Raw genomic sequence first — 27,109 nt, 5'->3', positions numbered from 1 at the left:
GGACATTCTCGGATCTCGCCAAATGACTCACTGCAATTTGTTCACACTGCATTGGTTGAGTTTGTTATGTAAAAATCCAACTTTTTAAGTCTGAAATTCAAACTGAGTGGAAGTCCAAGGGGATTTTTCTGAGCCAGTGGTCAGAAATCTTAAGATTGCCATTGCTAAAGTCTGAGCCTTTGCTCCCCCTACCATGGATCAACGAGCCTTAGGCACCCTGTGATCACTTCATTTTTAATACATATCGACCACTGCAGAAGAGATACACCCCAAAGTTCTACGGTTTTGAAGATCACGTAACCATCATAGCTTGGCTTTTGCAAAACACCCTTTCAAATCTTCGGCCCGTCTAATCTTCCTGCTTTTGACAATGTCAGGGACAAAATGTTTAGTTAATATTTCCCACCCCCACTCACAGATGTCTTGATGAAGATGTGTCTGACAGGTGTACGACACACATATGTGCAAGTAAATAAAATTATATATTGTTTGCATGTTTGCATCTAATCACCCTGTGAATTCCCCAACTAAATTATGAATTAAGCAGGCATACAAAAACCCATAAAGTGATGTTGCAATTGATCTTTTTTTTTTTTTTTTTTAAAGACTTAATTCATTTTTTTATGTCAGTCATGATAGCTTATTAAGTGCAGAACTCTCAAAATTGAGCAAACTACACTTTTCCTCTTTTCCTGGCCCTATCTCTTTACATTTGCTCCTTTCTAATTTTAAAAGAACGCATGTAAACAATCCATTGATATGTGGCTATTTAATTTTAAAACTATTCCAAACCACATTATCAATCAACTAGCAGCAATTTAAGTTACAAAGTTTGCTCTCTTACTTTGCTCGCACCTGTTAATGATCATCAGCTCCGATTTGTAGCCTCACCCACCATTAACTTTTCTCCCCTTTGTACCAGGCAAACAGCATCTGATTGGCTGTCGCACGAGAGCCCGTCTTGTGATTGGCCGCTTCTTGTTCCGTTGCTGGGATGTAAACTCCCTGACGTTTCTCGGTCTGCTCTGAGACAGACTGGGGAGAATGGCTGCCAGTGGAGGTTAGCAAAGTCTTCATTGTTTTCTGCTCTAACCACATTGAAATAACGCTTTTTAAAGTCATAGCGTGCGTGTTTAGCAACTTACCGAGCACGGCCTGTTGGACGAGTTAGAATTCGTGACACGTTGCGTACTCGTCGGAGGAAGTCATGCCTCTTTATGACTACTCCAAACAGTTGTTTGTCGTTTGCTTGGCTATGTTGCTAACGTTAGCTGTGTGGCTAACTTTCGGCCGGTTAGCTCGCTACCCACAGCTGATTGTGTAAACACTTGTTTGTGACAAGAGACTGACGCTGGACAAATACCATTTATTAACGATATCAACACAGTCATTTGGGTGATGTCGTGTTATGTAGCTTTATAGTTTTAAACGATGTGTATGTAGATGCCAAAAACACTTTTTGCCCCTTGTAGCTCGCAATTTTGTGTCAAAGAATGCTTGCTAACATTAGCTCTCTGTCTATGTGCTGCTAAAAGTTAAGCTTACACGTCTTCTAACTTAAATGGCAATATAGCTATTTTTTTATGACGAACATATTGCGCTACTCCGTCCCAATTTTAAGCACTAAGGCACTCTTAGAGTTTGTCCTTACTCATTTTTCCCCCCGCTACTAAAAGAGACGTTGGGCATTCGACATGTTAGCAAATTAGCTACCACCTGGCGAGACAGTAGTTTCTATTCATCCATTGCCAGCCTTTGTCCTGTCAAGGAGTTGGTGTTGCTCAACACGAGGTACGTGTTGAAAAGTACTTCAAGTCTCTCAGACAGCAAAGCTGCGGTTTAAACATCGTGAGGCCAATCATGCAGCTCTGACACATGTAATAATAGTCATGTTGTAATTTAAGGTTCCTGTTTTAGGGAAACGCCACAGAATTAACTTGGTTATAAACTTGTATATTAAGCGCATTACCCGATTTGAACCTCAACCCAGAGTTGGAAACCAAACCTAAAATGAGTTTTAGAATCCACATTAGCCTTTAAAACAACTCAGAATAACTTCCAGTTCACTGACACTACATCCATTGAGCTTCATTGTTTCTATTCATTAGTATCTGACTCCAATGTTGAAAGAAACTGAGACTTCATGCTTTTTAGATAATATAAAAGACTAACTTTATGTTCCTTAACCAGAAATTGGAAAAAATGTAAGTGTATAAATTTAAGAATGGTGCGTCCAATACCTTATCTGACCAAATTTTTTGTGTACAGAACCATCTCAAAATACCTGTATTTGTCTCACTTATAAGCAAAATCTTTAGGCCAGCTGACTAGCAGGGTTTAGTAAGATGTGGAGGAGGTATGATGTGTTGCTCTTTAATTTTCAGTGACATTTTAGTAGACTTGGAACAGTGCTTCGGTTTCAAAACTACATAGATTTTTGGTATCTTTTTTTAATTCAAACCTGTGGTATAGCTTGACATCTATATTCGACCCTTGCTGATACATGGGCTTACAGACTTATGCAACACTTAAGTTTATTATGCATTCACATATTCTTAAATGGAGATGATCTATTTTCAGACATAATAATAAAAACATTTCTGATCTCAGTTAAATTATTCAGTTTTCTGTTTTAGGTGTAGAAGTATAAATTCGGCCGAGATATCTGAAAGATTTTCTAAGACATAGTGGAGTGAGGGGAAGAAAGGAGATGCTGTTGAAATTGTGTTATACATTTCCTTTTTTTTCATGGCATTGATTTGAGAGTTGGGCTTAATTTCTAATCTGGAAACCTAATCTGAGCAGGTTTGGTTTCTAGCATAACTTGTTAAAGTTAAATCCCCATGTGTATTGTATTTTTAGTTGTTTCAAAAGGTGAAATAATTTTCTCTCCTTGCATCATTCTTTAGAGGTAGGCAAGCTGTTACAAGTACAAAATGGGACACCTCCAGCCACCAACTACAACGGGGTAGATGCTGTCCACGCCTGCAACGTCCTTCAGCAGCTCAAAGCTTTGTACGATGAAGCACAACTCACAGATATTGTCGTAGAAGTGGACCACGGCAAGACTTTCGCGTGCCACCGGAATGTTCTTGCAGCCATCAGCCCATACTTTAGGTTGAAAATGATTTGACATAAATAATACTTTTCAGTTGTTTAAGCAATGCTAGACGTGAATTGGTATGACTGATTTCATGGGGGTGGGGGCTTTTTGTCTCATCTTTAGGTCCATGTTCACCAGCGGCCTTACAGAGAGCAGCCAGCGTGAAGTCAGAATTGTGGGCGTGGAATCTGAATCCATGCACCTTGTCCTTGACTATGCCTACACCTCCAGAGTCGTGCTCTCCGAGTCCAACGTCCAGGCTCTGTTCACGGCAGCCAGCATTTTCCAGATCCCTGCTCTGCAGGATCAGTGTGCCCAGTTTATGATCAGCCGACTTGACCCTCAAAACTGTATAGGCGTCTTCATGTTCGCAGATGCATATGGACATCAGGAGTTGAGGGAACGCTCGCAGGACTACATCCGCAAGAAGGTCGGTTGAACAATTAGGATAATTTAACCCTTGTGTTTACAAAAGGGGGTCCAACCGACCCCACACCTGTAAAACTTGTATCATTTGCAACAGTCCTCCACGTTTGCCTCAGTCCTCGCATGCACAAGGGTTAAAGGGGACCTGTTATGCAAAGTTGACGTTTTGCATGTTTTTATACTTCCATCTGAGTCTCAACTGCTGTTAAACATAACCCAAGTATGGGGGGGGGGGGAAGAAAACGCCCAGGTATATTTTTGTTGTTTTGGTGTCTGGAAAATGAACAGTTTCAAAAATTCTCAATTGTTGAGTCAATTGACAGTCACTGTGCATTCACCTAGCAACCTAAGCAGAGCTCCAGCATGTTTGATCAGCTGGTTTTACTGCTTCAAAAGACAAAGTATTTTGTTGCTGTTCTACTATTCAGAACCATTTGCTGTATTCTTGTTGGTTGTGTTGGTGGCTCTACTACTGCTTTTCAAAGATGTGTAGTTGTATAATTGTGCATCTGTTTGCAGCCATTTTTACATGTGAATGTTGACATGGAAAGCAGCAGCAGCAGCTCATTTGGATTTAAATGACAAGAGGCCCTGAAGCAGCTCATGCTGAAAGTAGATCAAAATAGGTAGAGCTGACCAGACTAAGATCTGATTATCAAAGACTGAATTTGTGCAAGGAATGCAATTTACATGTTTTGTATGTTAAAACATACGAAACATGTATATTTTCTGGACCTGTCCAAGAAAACATAATGGGTCACCTTTGTCCTGTAAAAGTCTTCCTTTGCAATAAGTGTTTGTGTGCAAGGCTAAACTTTGCATCTTTTGTGGCAGTTTCTGTGTGTTTCAAAGGAGCAAGAATTTCTCCAGATGACCAAGGAGCAGCTGGTCAGTATTTTAAACAGCGACGACTTAAATGTGGAGAAGGAAGAGCACGTCTACGAGAGCATCATCCGCTGGCTTGAGCACGACCAACCCGGCCGCGAAGCCAGCCTCCCCGAGGTGTTTTCCCAATGCATCCGTCTGCCCTTGCTGGATGAGGCCTTTCTCAGTCGGATACCTGCGCCTTTCGCCTGCGCCCTGTTGCTCTCTAAAGACCCCGCCGAGGCAAAAGCTCGCCTCACCGGCACAAACGGCTGTCCACAGCGTCTGGGCATGACCGCCTCTGAGATGGTGATCTGCTTCGACGCGGCCCATAAACACTCAGGAAAGAAGCAGACGGTGCCTTGCCTGGACACGGCCACCGGACGGGTGTTCAAGCTCTGCAAGCCACCCAACGATCTCAGAGAGGTCGGCATCTTGGTGTCGCCAGAGAACGACATCTACATCGCCGGTGGCTACCGACCAAGCAACAGCGAGGTTTGCATCGACCATCGAGCGGAGAGTGACTTCTGGCAGTATGAGCACGCAGGAAACCGATGGCTTCCACGTGCTCCCCTGCTGAGGGCGAGGATAGGATGCAAACTCGTGCACTGTTGTGGGAAACTTTATGCTCTAGGAGGCCGAGTTTACGAAGGGGATGGAAGGAACGCGTTAAAGTCAGTGGAGTGTTACGATGCCAGAGACAACTGTTGGACGGCAGTCAGTCCAATGCCAGTTGCCATGGAGTTTCACAGTGCGGTGGAATATAAAGACCGGATCTATGTCCTCCAAGGTGAGTTTATACTCTTAAAGAAAAGTCTTGTGTTCATCGATTTAATCAAAATCTTTAAATCCTTTTCAGGTGAATGTTTCTTCTGCTATGACCCCCGTAAGGACTATTGGAGCCATCTAGCCCCAATGGGCATCCCTCGGAGTCAAGGTCTGGCTGCCTTGTATAAGAACTGCATCTACTACATTGCTGGAATTTGCAGGAACCACCAGCGCACCTTTACAGTGGAGGTCTATGACATGGAGAGCAACACATGGAGTCGAAAGAGAGATCTGCCCTTTGACCAAGCCACGAGCCCATACATCAAGGCCATGCTGCTGCAGGGAAAGCTGCACCTGTTCGTACGTGCCACGCAGGTCATGGTGGAGGAGCATGTGTTTCGCACCAGCCGCAAGAACTCCCTTTACCAGTACGACGACGAGGCAGACACGTGGACCAAAGTCTATGAAACCCCTGACCGTCTTTGGGATTTAGGTCGCCATTTTGAATGTGTGGTGGCCAAACTTTACCCACAGTGTCTACAGAAAGTGCTTTGAGCTAAACAACGAACCGGATCTTATCAGGCGGCCAGGGCAAGTGGTGTCGGTCCTGCCTGCCTTGTGCCTGGTGTTACCTTGGGTTTTACACCATGCGGACTGATTTTTTTTTTTTTTTTTTTTTTTTTTAGTTTTTGTTTTGGGTTTTTTTTTTCTGTTGAGTCTTAAGAAGTTCACACTTTGGTTTAACATGATCAAAATGGGGGTGCTTTAAAGATTGCAGTATTTTTTTTTTTTTTTTCTAGACGGCACCAACTACACACACTGAAGCATGTTTAACAAAACCCTACAACAAATCATAAGTGCAATTATCCTATTTTCGCTTGTTGTTGAGCCATGTTTGTCTGTTTTGTTGAAATTAAAAGTTATTGATTATTTTTTTTTTGTTTGGCATGCTAATGAGGGCCGCCTGGAGATGAGGATGCTATGCGTCACCATAAAGTGAAAATCTCTATATATAAATAACTATATAAACTCTAAATTCATACGGGTAAGGTGAGTATCATAGCTCATTACTTGGTTGCTAACTCGGAGGCTTGTTTGTGTGTATTTTTATTTTTTTACATTATCCTAGCGTTTTAAAATGCAGAAGCATGTTTTAGGCATGGGCTGGTACGATAATTATAAATTTAAGACAAACGACTAAGATGATTTATCTATTTAAAATGGATAAAACTTCCTACTTCAAAAATATATTAAATTCACTGTTATAACTGTTTTAATACCATATGTTGACAGTCAGGTTTAGATGCATAAAATTAAGTGCCCATTGTATTTAGCAGTAGTTCACAACTTGTTTTGTGCAAATATTAAACATTTTTGTCATTCAGCTTTTCATCAAAACTAGTCTGGCCATTTGCTCTGGTGGAAAGTTTTAAAACACACTTTTAATGTCAGTTTTCTATCAAAAAGTCAACGCCCCCCCCCCCCATGTTCAATTTTTCAGCTAAAACAATCCCAAGACTGGAGTTCAGTAATTCTTACCTTGGTGCAACACACCAATGTGTGTTGAAGGCGCCAGTTGAGGTGCATTTTGTGTTGAGGTGCACAAAGACGTTCCCCTTCAGACTGCTGGGCGGTGCCCCTCTTATTTCACACCAGTGTTTTTTTTATTTTTTTTTATGATGGGAAATCTCAAATGGATCAACTTGTCTTTTGGCTAAGCAGTAGGGAAAATCAGAATCCTTGTTCCAACCAGCTGAATGGTGGCGCAGAGCAACAGGTGGGAGAAGAGTCTATGCTACATACATCTGTACGAAACTGGAATTTGTCAGACATCTTGTTGAAAAGGACGTCCACCTGTATGAGAAATATTCCATAAAACGTTCCAGATCCTTGAATCCTTAGTTGTTCAAAGCCTTGGCGTTCAAATAACCGGCCCATGCCTAGATTGTTTTCACGACCCCATCTTCCTTCACAAGCAACAGCATATAAAACCACATTGTAAGGAACTAGATCTTTTTTTTTATTTTTTGGATACCAATCGAATGCAGCTCACACTTCCCACTTTTTTTTTTTTGAGTTGGCATCCGTTGTGTCATATGCAAATATATTTTAACTTAAGTCTTGGAGTATTCACTCTCCACATTGGAGATATAAGGACGGAGTCATATCTTTGTGCTAACACTAAGCGACAAGTTCCGACCAACTAACAGGTTTACCTCAGATTCATCGGACGTGGAGAAAAGGGACGTCTTCAGGCCGTTTTGTCTTGACAGAACAGCCGTGTAAAAAGCTCTGCTTGGCATTCGGATGTTCGATTGGCTTTTGGCCTCGCGTTGTAATTTTCTAGAAGGTTGACGGGAAAAAAAGCATTTGAGGTCTTGTTATAGTTGACATTGAAATTAATTTTGTGGTAGCAATAAATCAAGGAACTGTGATTAGGCTTTATTATCTTGTATTACCTTAGTGCATTAATGTTTTTGTTTGCTTGTCTATGCTTGTGGGGGGGGGGGCTGTTAGTACTAGTCATTGTTTGGCGGTTGCATGGGTGCAGACTTGGACTGATGTGTAATTTGGTGCAGATTATGTGTGATGCCAATGTGCCTGTGGCTAAAAAAAAAAAAAAAAAAAGGGAGAGGGGGCATCCAAATCCAAATCATCTCATGAAGAACATTTGAAATGTCAGCTCAGCATTGCACTGAATTGCTATTCACTTCGGTTGTCCTTAACTGCAAACTTTACGATGCACCCTCTCAAACAAGACCTACGCAAGGGTCTGGAGTTTGTGCTAACAGCCATGAATCTTTTTTTTTTCTTTTTTTTACCACGCCGTCACTCGGGCACAAACTGTTGGTGCTGCTTTTTTAGACAATCTTGTGTAAAAAGAAAAAAACCCACAATCGACTTGTCCTCCCTGTCAAAGTGATTTGATTTTTTTTTTTCTTTCCAGTGCTCAGTTTTCTCATGCAGGTTCTCATGTCATCAAAGCACTTCACGTGTTTGTTTGTTTTTTTGACATTACCAGAAAAGAGTGTCCCTCTATTTTCTAAAACGTTTCAGTAAATATATAGATATATAGCAATCAACAAGAAGGTTTACATGGAAATGAATCTTTTAACGAGTCACATTCAGCAAGGACTTTGAGGACAGGTTTACTTCTCTGAGAGAAGGTCGACTGTTCGAAAGACATTAAGCTGATTTTAATCACACTGCGTGAACAATAACCTCCAAAAGACACTCCTTCACAAGTGATCTGTGTGGTCCGAGCCTCACCAACATGGCTCCACCGTGGCCACTCGAGAACCAGGAACGGAGAACTCTCAGGATTTCTACTGATACACAGTACTGTATTTAATTTTGTTTTGTGATGTGTAATATACTGTACCATAGGTTTGCTGTACTTGCACAGTTTTCTAAACTTATATTCAGTTTCTTTTGTAACTTGAAAAAAAAATAGATGTGATTTCCTTTTTCTCTTCTCAAGTGGCTGTTTTATTATTTTCTTTCCTTATGTGATTATCTAATTTGTTATTGTAGTGTAATCCTCTTACAAGAAAAAAAAAGGTTACCTGCACGAGTGCTAAATTAGATTTATTTTGTCCTGCCCTGTAGTACATTAGCTTTTGTAACATCTTGCTACATCTTTTGATTATTTTTAACACCAGTCTTGCCAATAACAAGCTAAAACAAACCGCTTTCTGTGTCATGAGAAGCTTGTTCAGATCAGCTATACGTATTGTTCATTGGTGCTATTCCATTGTTTTAATTTCTTTCCCTCGCTTTTACTTTAAAATATGTGTTTTGTTTTTTCTTTGGGTTTCAGGTTATAGTGGTTGTTGAGCTCAACTGTGAACTTCACATTGCACATAAATGAATAATAATAATAAAAAAAATTATAAAGATTGAAGTTTATTTGTTTTACATTTGACATGCGAGTCGTGACTGGTGGGTCTAGACAAGAGAGGAAGAGAGCTTCACTCAGGTCCTCCAAAACAGCGATAAGTGGAGAAAAGCCCTCGGGTCAAACGGTGCAACATGTGACCAGGCGTCCAATGAAGAAGGCTGCTGCTCAAACTTCTGTCTTTCTTTCTTCGGGGCTCTCAGACAGTCTCCAGCCGCGCTCTGTGAAAGGTAAGGCGACAATTTCGCGGGGTGTTTCTAGAGACAAGTGCTAGGATCCACGCCACGCTTTGTTTTCAGGGTATCGATAACCGGCCCACGTGCGAACAATAACCCAACTCCGCGTGCTCGTTTTTTTTTTTGAGCTTTTGAAACTTGGTCTTAGTGCTTTTCCCATCTGAAAATACGCACCTTTTGAATTAACCGTACTGTCGGACGTATCTGTAGCGAAGTTGTTTTTAATCCTTGGCGTGAAGATGACGTAAAAGCTGACGTTTTCTGTTAGGCTGCAAACAAAACAAAAAGTTGGGGCCGAAGCTGTAACATTTGAAGGGGGCATTATTCTACAGCTTTTTAACAGAATCCACCATTAGATGTTTCAGTGCGTTAAATATCGACGTTTCGTGACATTACAACAACCCAGTCAACTTTGTTGGTTCCTTTGTAGATTTTTTTCCCCCCAAGTGCGTCTGAAAAGTGTGGTGTGCACATGCACAGTTGCATTCAGAAGCCGCCTAGCTAGTAAATGGAGTCTAACTTTGCTTAATTTAATATCTGTGTACATGCAGCTGTTCTGTGAGGGCCTCAGAGTTAGAAAATTAATTATATTGTTGCGCATCAATAAAAGAAGGCGCAACAGATCAGATTAACATCCTTTTTAACTCATTCTAAATGTGGGGACTGTTGACAGAAATTTGCTGTTAGCTTTGCAACAATCGGTCATACTGAGCATGCATGTGGTGACAGTGGAAAGGAGAACTCCCGTTAAACATTAATAACACGTCTGGTAGAAAGCGGCTCATTTTGAGCTGCCATCTGATTGACAGGGTTGAACAGACAGCCTCACAAAGACCAAGGAACAAAATAGTCGGGTCAGGAATAAACTTTTGAAGAAGTTTAGAGTAAAGATTCAAGTTAGCATCCTAAAATGGAGAAAGCAGAGCAGAACTGCAAGCGATGATACATGGTTTGATAGCTTAAGCACATTTTCAATTGTATCCTATTTTATCATAGAGACAGATTCTTGGGTTTTATTATTTTTAAATTATTCTCTTTTAAAGGAAGACCTTGCTTTAGCTCCATTTGTGTTTGTTCTTTGACAAGTCATTAATGTCATCCACTCTGAACAGAAAGATGCCGCCTGCGCCGGCAGATGTGTTGGGTCCCAAGCCTGTGGACGGGGGCTGGGGCTGGATGGTGGTGCTCGGTGCCCACATTTCCATTGGATTCGCATATTCCACTCCCAAAGCCCTGTCCATTTTCTTCAAGCCGATCAAAGAAGACTTGGGGGCCAGCTACAGTGAAATAGCATGGATTTCCTCCATCATGCTGGCTGTAATGTATGCAGGCGGTGAGTTTTTATTATGTTGCCCTGTTCAAACAGAGAAATAACTACAGCTATCAGGATGTTCAATGGTCAACAAACAAGTTTAAATGACCTAATCATGGAACATGAGGTGTAATGAACTCCTAGTCTTTTTTTTTTTTTTTACATATTTATACTGAGGTGAGATAGAATTAGGGGTTTTAAATACAACAGTATGGCAGGGTTATGTAACATGATATAAAACTGATGTCTGGGTAAGTACACACACACATTTCTGCAAAATGTTTTTTCAAATTGATATACATAACACTGTTCTGGCTCAACAATTTGATTCAAAAATTAAACTTGTGCAAACGTTTACCATTTTCATTGCACAATAGTGTTTTTTTTTTTTTTATCAGCTGACGTTTACTTAGAGCTGCAGTGAGCCCAAAAAGGACACGTGTCCTAAAAGCTGTGATCCATCACAAGGTCTGCAGTGTGCAGCTTTAAATCAGCATCTTTTACAGAATCAAACAGTGTGGAATGTGGAGTGGTTTAAAAGTGTTACAACAATAGTTAGGATTCATATTAGGGCTGTTGTAAACGAATATTTTAGTAATCGAGTAATCTATCGATTATTCTTACGATTAATCGAGTAATCGGATAAAAAAAATTTATAAAATGAAATATTGGTAAATCTGGCATAATACCGGTGTTACTATCAGATATCAATATCAGTCCAATTTTTCATATTTGAGCATCCCTAACAGTTGCTTTTTTGTAGTTTAGAAAACTAACCTGTAACAATAATGGCTCACTTTCTAAGTTAACCAGAAGAAAAGTTATAGAAAAATCTGAAATTATATTGAATTTAATAACAAAGAGGCAGGCTCACAAATATGCTTATAAAAAATGTCTACAATCCAGCTTTTAGTTTATGTATTCATCTTCAGTGAGTTTAATAGATTAATTAAACTCACCTTGCCACCTAACCTGTCACGCTTTGGGTTTGAAAATACGGGAAATGCCGCCTGGAGTGGGAGGAGAGGGCGAATGAACGAACGTAAGATGGGGTGGAGGGGAGGAAATAGACCAGCGGACTGACGAACCGTTAGACCGGGGGACGAACACGGGGGGAAGCAATACGGGATATTTACGACACCTTCACTGGTCACACTCAGAAACTCATCTACCAGCCATGTACGATGCGCTCCGCCACCCGTTTCTTCAGACCGGGATATGAAATTTATTGTGCGGTTCGTCGGTAAAGCTACATTTACACGGTAAGCATCAGCTACTCAGCCGCCCGCCCTGTTCAGTCTATCCGCTCACCTCAGCGCTCTTCCCGCCGTTCGCTTTCAACCAGCAGCCCCGGAGGAGAAATGCTGCCGTACTCCAGGCATTCCCCCAGTCATTTTAAGGATGCTTATTGGTTCCCCAAAAACGATAAAAAGTCGGGCATTATCATCAATCAATAAAATCCCCACGGGCCAATCTTGAAGATTGGACTTTATGCTGCTGAGACTTAGCTTTTGTCAACAACTCAGAGGCGGAAGTGAGAGCTCTGCGGAACGCAAATGAAGTCCCGGCCGGAACACGGTGCGCTAACTAATAAAACATAAATTAACGAAGCTTCGAGGCAGGTAAATTTTCCTCGAGGAATTTTAGTAATCGAGGTACTCGAATCATTCGAGGAATCGTTTCAGCCCTAATTCATATATATAGAAAACAGCTTATTGCAGTGGCTCTCTTATGCCAATAAGTAAACTAAGGCTTCATTTTGGCTAAACCATAGAATCCAGCTAGCTAGCTTAAGTCGGCAAAACGGCAGAGTCTCTTTGTGTGGAAAAGTTAACTTAGAAAGATGTGACACTGTTTTGCTTTAGATAAAATTAAAATTACAGAATTGCTCTTTTTAGCAGTGCGATCCCTTGTTGCAGTTAAAATGCTCAAACAGAAATGTATGAACACCTAAGAAACAGCTGAAAATAGTCAACAGTCTGTGGTGTGCATTTCCTGATGCGGTATTATTACCAAAACTATAGGAAATAAACCCCAACATGTCACATTAAAGCTTAAATTGTTCCTTGAAAAAAATATTTTTCTTCACAAAGAGAGCAACCAGTGTGTGGTTGTACAGTCAACTCATTCCCACAGACAGATAATGGATAAATTGGCCTCACATGAGTGGCTTCGCTCTCTGACGTAGCTTTAGGGGGGCTAATAGGAAAAGTGTTGCCAGTGTTATTTAGTCACCTGACCCAAATTCAAAACTCATTAGGAATATGCCCTTTTTCTCTTTTATCTTATGCTACATTCAGGGAGACGTTAATATTTTTGCAGTTTTTTTTTCTTACATTAAAATGACTTCTCGGATCCCAGAAGTTCTTTTCCCTCTCTCTCTCATTATTCTGGCATTTGGCAAAGAGATGATTTTGCGAACCCTTTACTGACGTGAAACGGGGAAAGTTTAGTCTGACTTATTGTCAGACATTTAAAAGAAGGCTTTTTATGAAGTGCTTGTAAATGTCTGGTTTCAAACGTCGGTAGCATGAGGCCATTGTAGCCATTCACTGGGTTGGACCGCTCTGCAGCTACTCCTGCAAATTCACTACAGACGCCTTTTTCCTCCGCTGCTGTACACACATGTATATAAATACAAAACGATATTCATGAAGGCAAAAGCAGTTAGCCACAATGTCTGCTAATCATGTAGCAGATATTTTTTGCTCTTTGTGATTTTCTGTTTTTATATGTTGTTTTAATCAACTCATATCTTTGATCACATAGGTGTTGTGTAGTAATCACTCTCACTATTTGGTTTAACTTATTTGGCATTATATGTGTCGTGCCCCACCTCTTACCCCTTCTTGTCCTTTTCCCTTTGTGTTCTTATAATTGTTGCGGGCTGTCCAGTCTACTGCCCGAGTCAAATACAGGCTGTTGTGTCGTTAATTTAAAAACTTCAAATGTGCAACAAGGGAAATGTGTGTTGTTTTTTTTTTCTTTTCCCCTGCTGTCAAACAAATCCGCCTCTGACACTACAGAGCAACCAGACCCACCAAACTGTTTCCCTAAGCTGCCAGGGCAGGGCACAAAAAAAAAAAAAAACGTGCATCGCATTTCAATCTGTGGGGATTTGGGTCACAGGTAGATGACACAAAATATGACTAAATCAAAGTGTTGTGGAGGCTTCACATGAGCTCGTCGGTGGCTGCTTTCAAGGTGACAGGAAAGCGGGGCATGTAATCTACCTGTGCTCAGCTCAGGGAGGCCTAAGCGGTGAAATATACGGCTCCGCCGTGGCTCAGGCACAGGACTTTATCATATTGTCCTTGGCGAGGCTTCAGCAATGTCACCCAGTGGAGGAGAGGGACAGTGGGATATATCAGAGGAAGGTTCAGCACACTGGGGTCTAACACCGGGTCCCCATGGGAGAGACATGACAGCCTCTTCAGAAAACCTCTGACTCAAGGAGTCTGAATGATAAACCTATAATGGAAATGGAAATGGTTGCAGAAAGAGAGATGGTCTGCGGGGACGCGGCTGCACTGAGAATGATGAGCTATCTTTGACCCCTCCTGGTACCCCCTTAATGGTTAAAAAAAAAAAAATAATAAATATATATATATATATATATATATATATATATATATATATATATATATATATATATATATACATATATACATACCACAGTATAGATATTTTTATGTATAGTAAATAGAGTTTGGAAAGATTAGTTTTGAAGATCACATAGAGAGAATTTTCTTTTCAGTCTTTACTCGCATATATGGAAATAAACAGGGTGGTTTTAGGGAGGCATCTGGAAGTTATTTGAGCTGTAATTTAAACATTAATCATCAATCGATCAATGAATGAAGCTTTGCTTGTGCAGCACTTTCCTTTTCATACAAGTAAATCTAACACAATGTGCTTTACATAGTTTAAAAAAGAATTCAATGATTATCAATCAGTTTATTCAGATCTTAAAGCAGCTGCAGACTGCAAAGATTTTGTGACGTTTTATTCTTGGCTTAAACATTGCCTTTCGCTTTACTTGTATTTACAACTACCGGTGGTGTCAATTATCATTAAACTTATCAGTAAAATAATTTCTGTATTATTAATTGGAGTGATTAATCATATTTTTGAGACATTTCCAAATTTCTTACCAGACTCCTTGTAGTCATAAATGATTGAAATTAGAGCGTGGGAAAAAGTTACAAATTAAGTTTTTTTTATTTGTTGTTTAAGTCTACGTTGATTCAATTGACTCACTATTTTCTCAATTAACACAAGTTTATAATGCCTTAAATACAAACATGTTTTATATTTTTCAAAACCAGTAATGTTTTGCTAATGTTGCACATTTTAGAACATCCTCACACATTAGAAAATAACGGCCTCAGATGTCAGAACATCCATCAGACCTTTTGACTAAATGGCATCAGAATAAAAACGTCTTGGCAAAAATGGCTTCAGAAAAAAACAAAAATGCAGCCGCTTCAGATGAGATGGCAGAAAATTTTTATTTTGATGCGTTTTTCTTTCTGAGGCATTTTCATCTGAAACCAATTTTCTCAAGACCTTTTTGTGTTTGTGACAAAATATGGTCATTATTATATTTTATCACAATATTTTGTGGCACTATTGTGATGATAAAAAATATTTATTTGCACCTACTTTGCAATTTTTTTTTAGCTCAGTGTGTTTCTGCCAGACAGCAAATTTCTGCTCTTTAAGAAAACAGGCGTTTTAAACGGGCTTCATCAGGCACCAGTTAGACAAAGAAGTAAGTTTTCTATCACAAAACTGCACAGAGCCACCAACCACATTTACCAGACAACAGAGCGCACCTGATTAAAAGTCGCATGCTCTAATTTCAGAAAGAAAATCAATTTTGTACTCTACAAGCCACACCGGCTTGTAGAGCCGGTGTTGCAATGTGAGATATTTAAACAGAAAGATGTTACACGTGAAGATTTTTTAACTTTTAATTTAATGTATATGGTAACATAAACAAATGCATATTGCAAATGCTTTTTTTCAAACAGTGCCTGCTACTTTCAAATATACGCAGATGGAACTACAAAGCTTTCCAGGGCACAGGCCCCCTCTCCACCGCTGCATCTGACCCACATGAGCTCAACCACATCCCCAACGCGTTACGTGCGTCATGTCCTCCTCACTGGAGGAAATGGAAAAATGAAAAAAGTGGAGACATTACAAAGAAGTGTAATAAAAGACTATCCCAGTTATTGTTTTCCCCTCCTCTTCACCAGGTCCCGTGAGCAGCGTGTTGGTCCGTCGCTTTGGAAGTCGACCAGTGGTCATGGTGGGCGGACTGATGTGTGGGGTTTCTATGGTAACGGCCTCATTTGGGAGCTCCATCGTTTACCTCTACCTTTGCATTGGCATTATTGGAGGTATAGTTCAGTTTTTTTTTTTTTTTTGGTATCATAAATGTGATTATTTTGGCTGCTTTTTGCAACACCTTAACTGCCTGAATGTTGTTCGACAATATTTATTTAACTTATTTTGAGATCCAAATCGCTTTCTCTTGCTTGGCATTTTGCTAAGTGTTCCAGTTCTCAGTGGACTATTCGCTTGGAGGCAGAGGAATTTGCAGAGTTTTTTTTTTTTTTTGTAATTGCCAAGAAGCTCTTGGTGCAGAGCTGCCTCCACCGATTTGGCCTCTGTGCCTTTTGTTCCTGGGCTTTGGGCATCTGCCTCAGCTCCTGAGGTGCAGTTAGAGCGGCATGAGAACCAGCGCCATGACAGTAATTAAGACAGAACTATCTCTGATCCCAGAGAGCACAGGCTTTAATCGGCCTCCGTCGCCTTCCTGCAGTCTCCAATCACGGGCGTCGCATGGGGGCCCTCTGCCACCCTACGAGGCTCATTACTCCGCCAAAGGTTCCTATGAAGCATTAATAGTCCCAGCAAGTGGCTAAGCTGTGTCCTGTGCCCAGGGGGACCGCTTTGCTCCCTTGAGCCCTTGCATAGTGACAATATGGCATCATTCAGCTTTATCTAGCAAAGGTAGCTAAATGGACAAGCATTTACTGCAAAAACCTTAAGACTTTTTCATTCCCCCCCCCCCCCCTCTTACTCTAATGTTCTTTCTACCCCTTGAGATTCAGTAAAGACGATAGTCAGTGATTTACACAACAGGAACTAGTTCAGTACTTTTTGCTGCATCTTATTAAAATTACCTTAAACCGTGGAAAAGGGGGGGAAAGAGGGTAAATTTTAGTTGTTTTGAAACCGTAACTCTTCAAAACCTTCGTAAACCTTGTTACCAGGTACCAACCAATGCCCACTTGCTACATAATATGTATTTAACCATATGATCTTTTTTTTTCTTCACAAAAATTCATCATCATATTAGTGTAACTCTAATGTAAATTATATCAGCTTCATCACTCTTGTTTTCCCGGTTATAGTTGATATCTTCTGCATTGCATTGTTTGAAGTCCACAGCCTTAACAAATAATACCAAATGTAAATAATTACATTTGGCTTACAGTTGTTATTATTGAAGTTCAGCATTACGTGTTTGCATGCTTAGGTTATCATTGTGAAGGCTTAGATGAAGTTGTCCTGCTCTATTGATGCTACAAAACAGAAACTCGACTAAATTCTGCATATAGTCTTGCATAAAAAAATCTTTGTGATATTGTGTGTAGATAAAGCTGGCATCAAGATGAACATGCAACTCATACTGTTCTGAAAATTACGTCCAACAAGCTAAAAGCTAGCTTATCTAACATTAGCATGTTTGTTTTCTTTCTGTATGTGAAAACAAAAAAACCATTTAAAATAAAAAAAAAGCTCTCATCTATTATTCTAAAGTCATTCCTGCTTTCCTTTCATCACCTGCTGCTCAGATCTTTGTCTAGCGGAAACGGACATTGGTCCTGAAAATATTTTTTTTTTAAAAACACACTAAATACTATTAATACCGAATTTTACAAACTAAAACCAGACACTGTTTCCCTGCTACGTCAAAGTTAGTTTACGAAAAATAATGAGTTTGAGCGACTTACCTGTGAACTCGTACCAGAGCAGTAAATTGACATTGGAAGGAGAAAATCTAGCGCTGCAACCATGTAGCTGTAGCTCTTCATCTTCCTTAAATTAAGGCGCTATTAAATTAATATGTTCAGAGCAGAAGGCAGGAGAGTGAATGTATTACCCAGGCTACCTAATTTATTTCTACTTAAATGGAGAAATTATTTCTGAAATAATTCCAGCATTCTGTAATGAGATTTTAGCCGGCAAAACTAAAGTGAGATGAAACCTAAATGAACACGGAGCACAATCAGTTCTGATTTAATTTAGGAAAGGACCCTCTAGAGTTTAGCTTCAGCACAGCTTTTCCTGCTTAAGCACTTTAAATGTGACTCTCTTTTATTTATTTTAAATTTTTTCCTCCCCCCATACAGGCTGGGGACTCTGCTTTAACCTGAACGCGTCTCTCACCATCATCAGTAAATATTTCCTCGCCAAGCGACCGTTGGCCAACGGCCTCGCCATGGCCGGCAGTCCGGTGTTCCTTTGTTTCCTGGCCCCGGTCAACCAGTATCTCTTAGGACACTTTGGCTGGAGAGGAAGCCTGCTCATCCTCGGGGGTATGATGTTAAACTGCTGCGTTGCGGGGGCCGTAATGAGACCCGTCGCTCGGCACTCTGCGCCACCGAAGGAAGTGGACCAGTCAAACAACACAAAGTCGAAAGGGAGCCGTCTGAAAAAAGTTAAGACCTTTGTGGATCTGTCGTCCTTCAAGGATCCGGGCTTTATCATTTACCTCGTTGGAAATGTGATGTTCATCTTTGGCGCGTACGCGCCCATCGTGTTTTTGTCGGCGTACGCAGTCAGCCGAGGCGTAGAAGAGTACTCTGCCGCCTATCTGCTCTCCGTCATGGGCTTCGTCGACATGTTTGTTCGGCCTCTCACGGGGCTGGTAGCCAACAGCAAGTGGGTCAGGCCGAGGATCCAGTACCTCTTCAGCTTCGCCATGGTCTTCAATGGCACGGTCCACCTCCTCTGCCCCCTGATGAGGACCTACCCGCTGCTGGTGGCCTACGCTGTGTTCTTTGGAGTGGGCTTTGGGATGGTTTTCGCACTGATATTTGAATGCCTCATGGACCTGATGGGAAACCAGCGCTTCCCCAGTGCTGTTGGACTGGTGACCATCATAGAGTGCTTCCCCATGCTCTTGGGACCGCCAGCTGCAGGTAATGTACCCTCAATAAGTGATTTGTCTCTGCGTCTCGCCATGTGCACAAACCTCACTCTTTGTCTCAGAATTACACAACTAGATCTGCTCTCAGATCGCTGCAGCCAAATATTGCAACACCGTAGACCAAAGAGCGAGTCGATAATGTGAAGTCAGATAAATCTATGTGTGGGCGTGTGCTCGTTTGGAAGCAAGCTACTTCCAAACATGCAATACCTAAGTGTCTAAACCTTAGAATTACTTTAATGTTGTTTTTACTTTAAAAGAGAGAGATGAATTATTACTACTGAGCTTTGGCTGTTTAGGATTTTATGAAAGGCCCAGTTTGGTAAGGGTCTCATCGTTCTCTGTGTCCGCAAACGTTGGCCGCTTTCAGTTGAATTGCACGCAGCTTTCTTTGCAGCCCAGTAGAGGGCGATAATGGGCTGACTTGTCAACTGTTTAATCTGAAAAGGAGGAGAGAAAGAAAATAACTCAAAGGAAAGATGAAAATTTCCTATGCAAATCCAGTTTTTGTGTGCTTGTAGGTAAATTATCCAAACTAGAAAAACATCATGACCCGCCCCACGCTCCTATATCCATGTTGTTGTTGTTCTTCTGCTCAGGCAGGCCTTTATATAAATGAAACTATTAGCAGTGTAAACTATACCAGCCAGTTTTAATCTCCTGCTTGGATATTTACTTTTTTATTTCTCCTTTGAGACCAACAAAATATTCAGACATTTGTAAGAGAATAAGGCAAAATTTCAGATGTTTTTGATGTAACCAAGGATAGTTCTTAACTTTGTTGCAGAATATTCATTGTGTGGGATTTTTATTTTTGCAGCGGTTCTATTATCCTCTCCTTAGATTGTTTTCTGTTTTGTTTTAGTGTCATTAGAAATCCAGTGGCGTACCGTTAGCAGCTAAAGCTGCTCAGCTTGATGAAAAAGCAAAGATGAGGGTTTTCGACAGATAAACTTTCTCTCCGCTTTTTCGCTAAAGTGAAAAGTTTTGACCGGGAGCGACCCCCTTTCTGAGGGGCCCCTTTTAATGGGGCCAAATAAGTGGCTCCTTGCTTGTGTAACGTTCTCCTCCAGAGGGCACAATCGTTATGTATCCCGTATCTGCTTGTTACTGCTCCTCAAAAACCTTCAGGTCAAGCCAATTAGGAGGAAGTGAGGTAAGTGAGAGTAATTAGCCTTTTGCGTTGGGTGTTTAATGATGCTCAGTTCAAACTCTCGTCATTAAAGTCCTGTACCTGGGCCATAATTAGGCTGCAAAGGCACTAAAAAAAAGAGAAAGGGGTGACTATACCAGATGGACATAATTACTGCTCAGCCAATCAAGGACTGTCTTAATGAGGGTGGTGGTCATCTGAGCACCGGCACCAGATGAGTGCTATCAATCAGATAATGCATTGAGAGGCAGAATGAAAAATGACCCCTCACGGTGCAGACGCGTACACAAATATTATGCCCATCATCATCTGCTGCTGCAAAGCTGGAACGTGATGAGAGAAACCTTTAATGGTCCTTTCACCATAAAACGCTCTCTTTCAATGTGAGGGGTTCTATAATGTGGTAGTTAGTTGGTTTATCTAAGAAGTTCATATAAAAGACTTGATTTTTTTTAAGTAGGTCATCTATAGTGTGATAAAACAGGATTCTTGCAAATGTCTCCATGTTTAATTATTCTCCCTCAGTTTCTGTTTTCCAGTCTCTTTTGATTGAATTTCCAAAGTAGAAATACGAAACATATGAATATCCATGTTCGTCCATGTTTGTCCGTGTTGGATTTTTCCATCTTTGTCCGGCACTACCTTCTCCGCCTGTTGGTGAAGGCAGCCCAGGCTCTTTGGTTTCTGGAAACCTGGAGCTTTAAGTCTAATCTGAAGCACATTTGTCACCTTTCTGCAGACCCTTTCTGCGTATTTATGTTTCTGAGAACGGCCTTCGCTTCTGCCGTCCAAATTGTCTTAAACAGAAAGCGTTTAGTGGCTCTGTTAGCTCCAAAGCAGCTCCTCTCAGATTAGCCTGTCCTCGCTCGTTTCCTTCTGCACACACATATAAGAATCTGGTTGGTTCCAGTTCACCCCCAAACTTATAATAAAGTGGTTAAACTGGCTTTCTTTTCCTGCTTCGACTTTGAATTTGCATGTTTCCGATCCAGGGCTGCTGGTGGACATCTTTGATGACTACAAGTACCTTTTCTTCATGTGTGGAGGAGTGATCACGACCGGTGGGCTCTTCCTCTTCGTCATGAACGTCTACAACTACAACAGGTTAGAGAAAGCGAATAGAGGAAAAGACACAGCGCAGAACCACAACACCGTAGAGAACCAGGAGCAGGCGAGCAGCTCCGAGGCTCAGATGGAACTGATGAACACGGCCCAACCAGAACCAGAACCCACAGAAGAAACTCGCTAAGCCAGTGAAGGTAACGCTCACAGATTGGTAGTAACCAGCTACATTTACTCAATTACATTTACTTGAGTAATGTTTTTGGAGAAAACAACAACAAAAAAACACTTCTACGTGTACTTTAATTATGCATATCTTTTTACTCTTACTTGAGTAAAATTTCTGGATTCTCTACTGAATAAAAAAACAAACATGTTTTAACCAAAAATTCACCAGACAGAGACACACCTGCTGTTTTTTGTTAAAGTTTCATAAGTTTTTTTTTATCCAGTTAATCTAATTTGGGAAAAAAAAAAAAATTTTGCCTTTTTTAAAAATCTTTTATTTATATGAATGATGGTCATTTTCATCCTTAAAATACCCCCAAAAATCCACATATCTTTATAATTTGGTCCATCTGAAAATGTGATTTTTCAAACATTAAATGATTGATAATTCAATCAGTTACTCACTACTTGAGTAAAGTTTTTACCAAATACTTTTTTACTCTTAATTAACTAGAAACAGCTACTTTTTACTTTTACTTGAGTGAGTATATTTTGCAGTAGTGCTGCTCTTTTGGGTACTCTGCCCACCTTTGGTGATACTGTATGGTTTAATTCATGCTTTATTGTCAGCAGCATTATCTCAAACTCTGGAGAAGTCAAACCTTTAATGTTAGTAAATAGTGTTTACTTTTATGGAGACTCTGTATTTCCATTGCACCAACATGCCAGTTCTCCAACAGTGAGCTATAGAGGATTTGCTGAATCTGGCCTTTGGGTCCCATCAAATATCACCTTTGTGAAAAACTAAAACTAAATATGCACTCGACAAAGCAGATTTTGCTAAATACTGCTATTTGAGTTTTTACCCACTGATTAATTGAAAGGCTGCATTTTTTCCACATTTCCATGTTTATCTGATCTTCACCCATCAGGATCCAGTCAGTTTGTCTGTTTCTGTAGAATTTGTTCACACCCACTGACTGAGCCTGTTGCTAAGATACCTCAAGACGACAGCCATATTTGGAGGGACATGATGGATTTTTGAAGTAAATAGAGGAGGTGTGATGTCAACAGATTTATTTTTCCTATCTTAAGTTTAAGGTTTTTGTTTGTTTTATCCGTCCAGAATATAAAGCCACATTTTGTTGTGCTGTTACATGTGAGGCAGTGAGAATGAACATGTTTAAAAAAAAATACTGTTGGGCTTTTAAGACAATTCCCTAAATACTGGAGAAACATTTACATAATTCATAGAACTGTAAAAAAATGAATTGAATTTCTTCCTTTTCAAATTCATTTCCTCATGTTATTATGTTCTTGTCTAGGTCATATACTGTAGGATATCTGTTGCTTATTTCATATATAAAAAAGTTAATGGGAACTTAATGTGTTGCAATCTAAGAGGCATAACAACTTAAAACAGATAAACACCTTCAGCTGGTTTTTGTTTGCAGAATATCAAAAAAGTATTAATTAAAGTGTGCACTCATTAGAATTTATTCCCCAAATAAAATCATTTTATTTAACTTAAGTATTGTGGCATTTCAACTAATGTAAATTATGACAAAAAATATTACTACCACCAAGTAGTGGTGGCAGCGTCATCATGCTGTGCTAAAAGCTCAACGTCTTGCATTACCTGAGTAACATCAGAGTCCAGACAGGGTCCCTGTCCAACATGGCGGGTCATTTAAACACAATCTGACGCAGTGTGTCATTATTCCATGTTTATCAGTGTGTGTGTGTGTTTTTCCTCTACTTGTACATTGTCTCTCTGCATCTCAGGTGTGGACCAAAGCAGGCTGAGCCAAGCTTTATGTGTGATTTTAAGGTTTATGTGAAATATTAGCTTATCTTAGCATTCATCTTAAAGTGGATTGCCAAAATTAGTTGTGTGTGTGTGCGCACGCGTTTATTATTTTATAATGCCTCATAGAATTAAAAAGATTTATTAGAGCAATAAAAATGATGCATCCTTTGGAAACGGTAAACACGAGTTAGTCAATGACATTTTGCCAATGTGAGGGAGTTTTATGCTATTCAACTGGAAGATGTGTATATAAAACATTCCTAAATCTACAATGATGTAAAAAAAAAAAATAAAAATGTTGTTTTTGCTTTTTTTGTCTCACTTAAATATTTTAGATCATCAAAGAAGTTTGATTATCAGGGGGGAAAAAAAAACCTGTGTAAGTAAATGTTTATTAAATCAAAGCAATGATTGCACTGCTTCGAAAATTGAAAGAAAGGGAAAGAAGAACAGCCACGCCACTGGCTTCATGGGAAAAAAGTAATTGCCTTCTAAACCCAAGAACTGCTTCTGTACCAAGTCTTCTACATTGCTGCAGAGAAATCATTCTTTGCAGGCATGTTTTAATTTAGCTACATTAGTGGGTTTTTGAAATGTTAAGATCAGAACATCTCAGTTTAATGTGAGATCGTTCTCCCTACTTCATGTTGCCAGACGGCTGCTATTTATGTGATTTCTTGACTCTCTAGGTCTGAAACTAGACTCGGCTTTCACACAAATGTGGTTAATTGCAGTTAATTCATGATTGAAAAGCAGGGAGGTAAATACTTCCTTTCATGTGGCTACGATGGTTTGGTGAGCTTTTTTATTTTAGAAAAATAAAAACTGCATTTTCTCTGGTTATCTTTGTCTGATGATGAAATGTGTTTAACGATCTGAAACGAATTTAGGCCAAAAAAAAAAGAAAATCTGTAAGGGTGCAAATAATTTTTACAGCACTCTAGCTCCAGTGTTTCAGTCAAGATGGCAGCTTTTCTATTGTTTTAATAATCCCTAAAGACATTTTCACACATGTATGAACAGTCTCCACTGTTAACCCTAATAAATCAGTTGTTTAAAACTCTGCTCTTGATGCCCTTTCTGTTTCATAAACCCCATTGTTCACCGGCGGCAGCGGGATCTCGCCCCTCCTCGCGTCTTGCGCCATCAGGGACGAACAAAAGCGTCCCGGTGTCACCAAATGACACCGGGACGCGTGAGAAATGCCATCGGATCGAGGCCCAGCGCCCGAGCTCCTCAGCGATGGGCGACTCCGTCCAATTTTTCATGACAATTAGAAGACTGGGGAACAAGTTTGGAAATGTCAGCAGCTTAAGGGTGTGAGCGCCTAATGAAGCGAGGCCCCCACGTTCCAGGCGAGCGCTCGGAGCTGCATGCAGCCTCATACACATCAGCAAATCATTGGGCCAATAAATTAGACCGGCAGCAGCGGCAAACATACACAACTTTTTTTTTTTTTTTTTGTGTCTATTTCCTGTCCTTTTGTCTAGTGCTGCAGCACAAGGTCTTTGGACATGACAAGGTGGAAAGGTCCCCCTGAGACAAAGCTGCGGACGCCGTGGCCGGGGGTCTGTTTGTCATTATTATATTCCATCTCACCTCCTGCTTCCCCCCTCTGGCCCGCTGACCCTCCTCCTCTGCCGGTGCAGGGTTTGCTCCGTGACTGTTGTCCTCCCTGCTTAGAGATAACCCCCTCCCCCCACCCCCCAATAAAAAAAAAACAAAAAACAACAACTTGTGTCTCTCTCCAGAGGGCCGGGAAGAAGATCGGGTCAAAGAATGTAGAGCAACAGAAACATCAGCCGTCGTGAATAACAAACTGTAAGGTTGCCTATTGCGGCGCTCCGCTGTGTGGAAATGTCAGTGCTGCTGCAGAGGTGTGAGGGTCCGATGGCCGCAAGTCGCAGAAAATTTCCATCCTAGATTACTTCTGAGGAGGAAGGAACAGTAGAAGTAAGCAAACAGTAGAATACTGAGGTAAAGTGCATTACTAAAAAGTTAAGATACCACTTAAAATGATCAGTTTATCTGATTTTACTCTTTATAGGGCTATGTTTGAGTAAGATGAACATTGTTCGTTTATTCCATGAACTGCTGACATGTCTCTGAAATTCAAAGCAAAAAATTTAGTATTTATTTGCAGAAAATGAGAAATGGTCAAAATAACAAAAAAGATCCAGTGCTTTCAGATCTCAAATAAAGCAAAGAAACCAAGTTCACATTGATTTAGAAACAACAATACTAATGTTTTACCTCAGGAAGAGTTCAGAAATCAATATTTGGTGGAATAACCAGGAGGTTTTCAGTGGGGTTCAGTGCAGTGGGCTCTTAATATTTTCCATAGCTCTCTGTTGCAATGTGAAAGACCAGCACAAAGTTGTATAATTAGACATCTGAAAAGTGTGGCTTGCATATGAATTCAGCCCCCATGATTCTCTGACACATCATGTGTCTCTAGAGTAACAGGTTCTATTAATGGGAACAAACAGCAGCCAATCAGAGGATGCTGCAGAACCCGAACGGTGCCGTCTTCCCTCCTCCCCTACCGCCACCATTTTCTACACGTTTTTTTCAAGAACAAGAGATTTTTAAAGAGTTGCATTTAAACTAGATTTGCAAGTTTTGTGTTTTACAGCTCTGAACATATTGTTAGATGACAAAATTTAATTTTTCATATTTTGAAGTCCGTAATGTTCCAAAATGAATGTTTGAGGGAATTATGTTTAGTTGTTATAGTGTTTTTTGAGATACATCTTATTAGGTGTTAATTTCTTTCTGTTTGTACAAATTTTCAATAAGTAGACACTGGATTGGTAGTTTAAAACCTTACTGAGATAATTATCCAAGTTGTTCAATGAAAACAAATATGTATTTTTTGCCAAAACACCCAGCTCTATTAATATGTATTTGTTCTTTTTTTATGTATATGTGAACCATAAGTCTGTTCAATCAATCAATCTACAATATACAGTAGGGAAAAAAATCGTCACATGAGACCAAAACTCAAATATGTCGACTACTTGCAAATCACTGTTTGGTGGAAAACATCACACATGTCTCTGAACACACTTTGAATTATTATGGCAGCATGATTCTGTGTGGTCTTTTTGTTTCTCCAATAACTATTAGCTAATGAGCAAAATATTGATCAAACTTGGAAGAAACCTGTTGGAGGAAAAGACGTGAGACTGTCACATTCAATCCTGGTAAACTGCGTTGAAGTTTGTGGTTGTAAAGTGACAAACTATGAACTAGTCCTTTACAGGATGTAATTTACTTCCAAAAATGACAAAAGCAGAAGCAAAGTGTGCATCTTTCGAGGAGAGAGGGAGTCTCTTCCTCGCCTCCTGACGAGGACTGGAATTAAAATGTAACATTTACTAACCACGACCGACAGGTCTCAGTTTACTGCCGTCTCCCGTTTGAAGAAGTTCCCACACTGGGAGAAGGTGTCTGTAATTGGTTATCACTCTTCATAAAAGCATCGCGCCTGCCAAGCTCTCACAATACACCCTGCCTAAAGAAGCAGAGAGAGCAGAGACCGGCGTCTGGATGTTGATTATCAGCCCCTTCCCCTGACCTTTAGATCTGTGTGAATCTGAGCTCTGCTGTTTACAAAAGGAGGTGGAGGCTGGGTGGTTTCTGACCTGATGAATCTGAAGTGGTCTTACACAAGCGAAGAGCTGGAGACAAGTAAAAGAGGAAAGAATGCGGTCCCAGAGGGCTCAGAGAGCACCGGCATCTATCAGCAGAAGAAATTGAAGGGGATGTTTCAGAGCGGCAGAGATTAGATAGAGCTGCAGAGTTGAGAAAGTGAGGGTTGCCAAACGCAATGCTTTCCTTGCAGGAGTGACATCAGACATCAGTAAAAGCAGGGAGACGTCTGCATGCACACAAAGTATTTCTGTATTCACTGAGCAGCCGACAGAGTTTGGAAAGGGAGAAGTGGTGGGACTCGGTCATTTGCTCAGTCAGTGTTCATCCTGAGATAATGTTGCTGACCAGCACCTTGTTTTATCTGGTTGCTTATAATTGTAAAGAAGATCTTTGCAAAGTGCCATTTATTGTGTCACATGTGC

General features: G+C 40.4%; 2 protein-coding genes across 2 annotated transcripts; both read left to right on the top strand.

Moving 5' to 3' along the window:
• The first annotated feature begins 919 nt into the window (after positions 1–919).
• Positions 920–9,065, top strand: kbtbd8 (kelch repeat and BTB (POZ) domain containing 8). The gene is made up of 5 exons (XM_014967254.2): positions 920–1,060; positions 2,910–3,117; positions 3,227–3,533; positions 4,364–5,183; positions 5,253–9,065. Exons 1-5 carry the CDS (start codon positions 1,045–1,047, stop codon positions 5,714–5,716), a joined length of 1,815 nt encoding a protein of 604 aa, XP_014822740.1. The 5' UTR covers positions 920–1,044; the 3' UTR covers positions 5,717–9,065.
• Positions 9,066–9,171: 106 nt separating this feature from the next.
• On the top strand, positions 9,172–23,326 carry LOC106903450 (monocarboxylate transporter 2-like). Its single transcript, XM_014967280.2, has 5 exons — positions 9,172–9,289; positions 10,408–10,628; positions 15,872–16,015; positions 18,038–18,829; positions 20,983–23,326. The coding sequence occupies exons 2-5, from the start codon at positions 10,412–10,414 to the stop codon at positions 21,237–21,239; spliced, it is 1,410 nt and encodes a 469-aa protein (XP_014822766.2). The 5' UTR covers positions 9,172–9,289; positions 10,408–10,411; the 3' UTR covers positions 21,240–23,326.
• The last annotated feature ends 3,783 nt before the right edge of the window (positions 23,327–27,109 follow it).

The sequence above is a fragment of the Poecilia mexicana genome, unplaced genomic scaffold (assembly GCF_051168715.1).
Source record: "Poecilia mexicana isolate PSO_F unplaced genomic scaffold, ASM5116871v1 scaffold_5, whole genome shotgun sequence".
In the NCBI taxonomy this organism is placed as follows: domain Eukaryota; kingdom Metazoa; phylum Chordata; class Actinopteri; order Cyprinodontiformes; family Poeciliidae; genus Poecilia; species Poecilia mexicana.
This window is presented reverse-complemented; position numbering and strand designations above follow the sequence as displayed.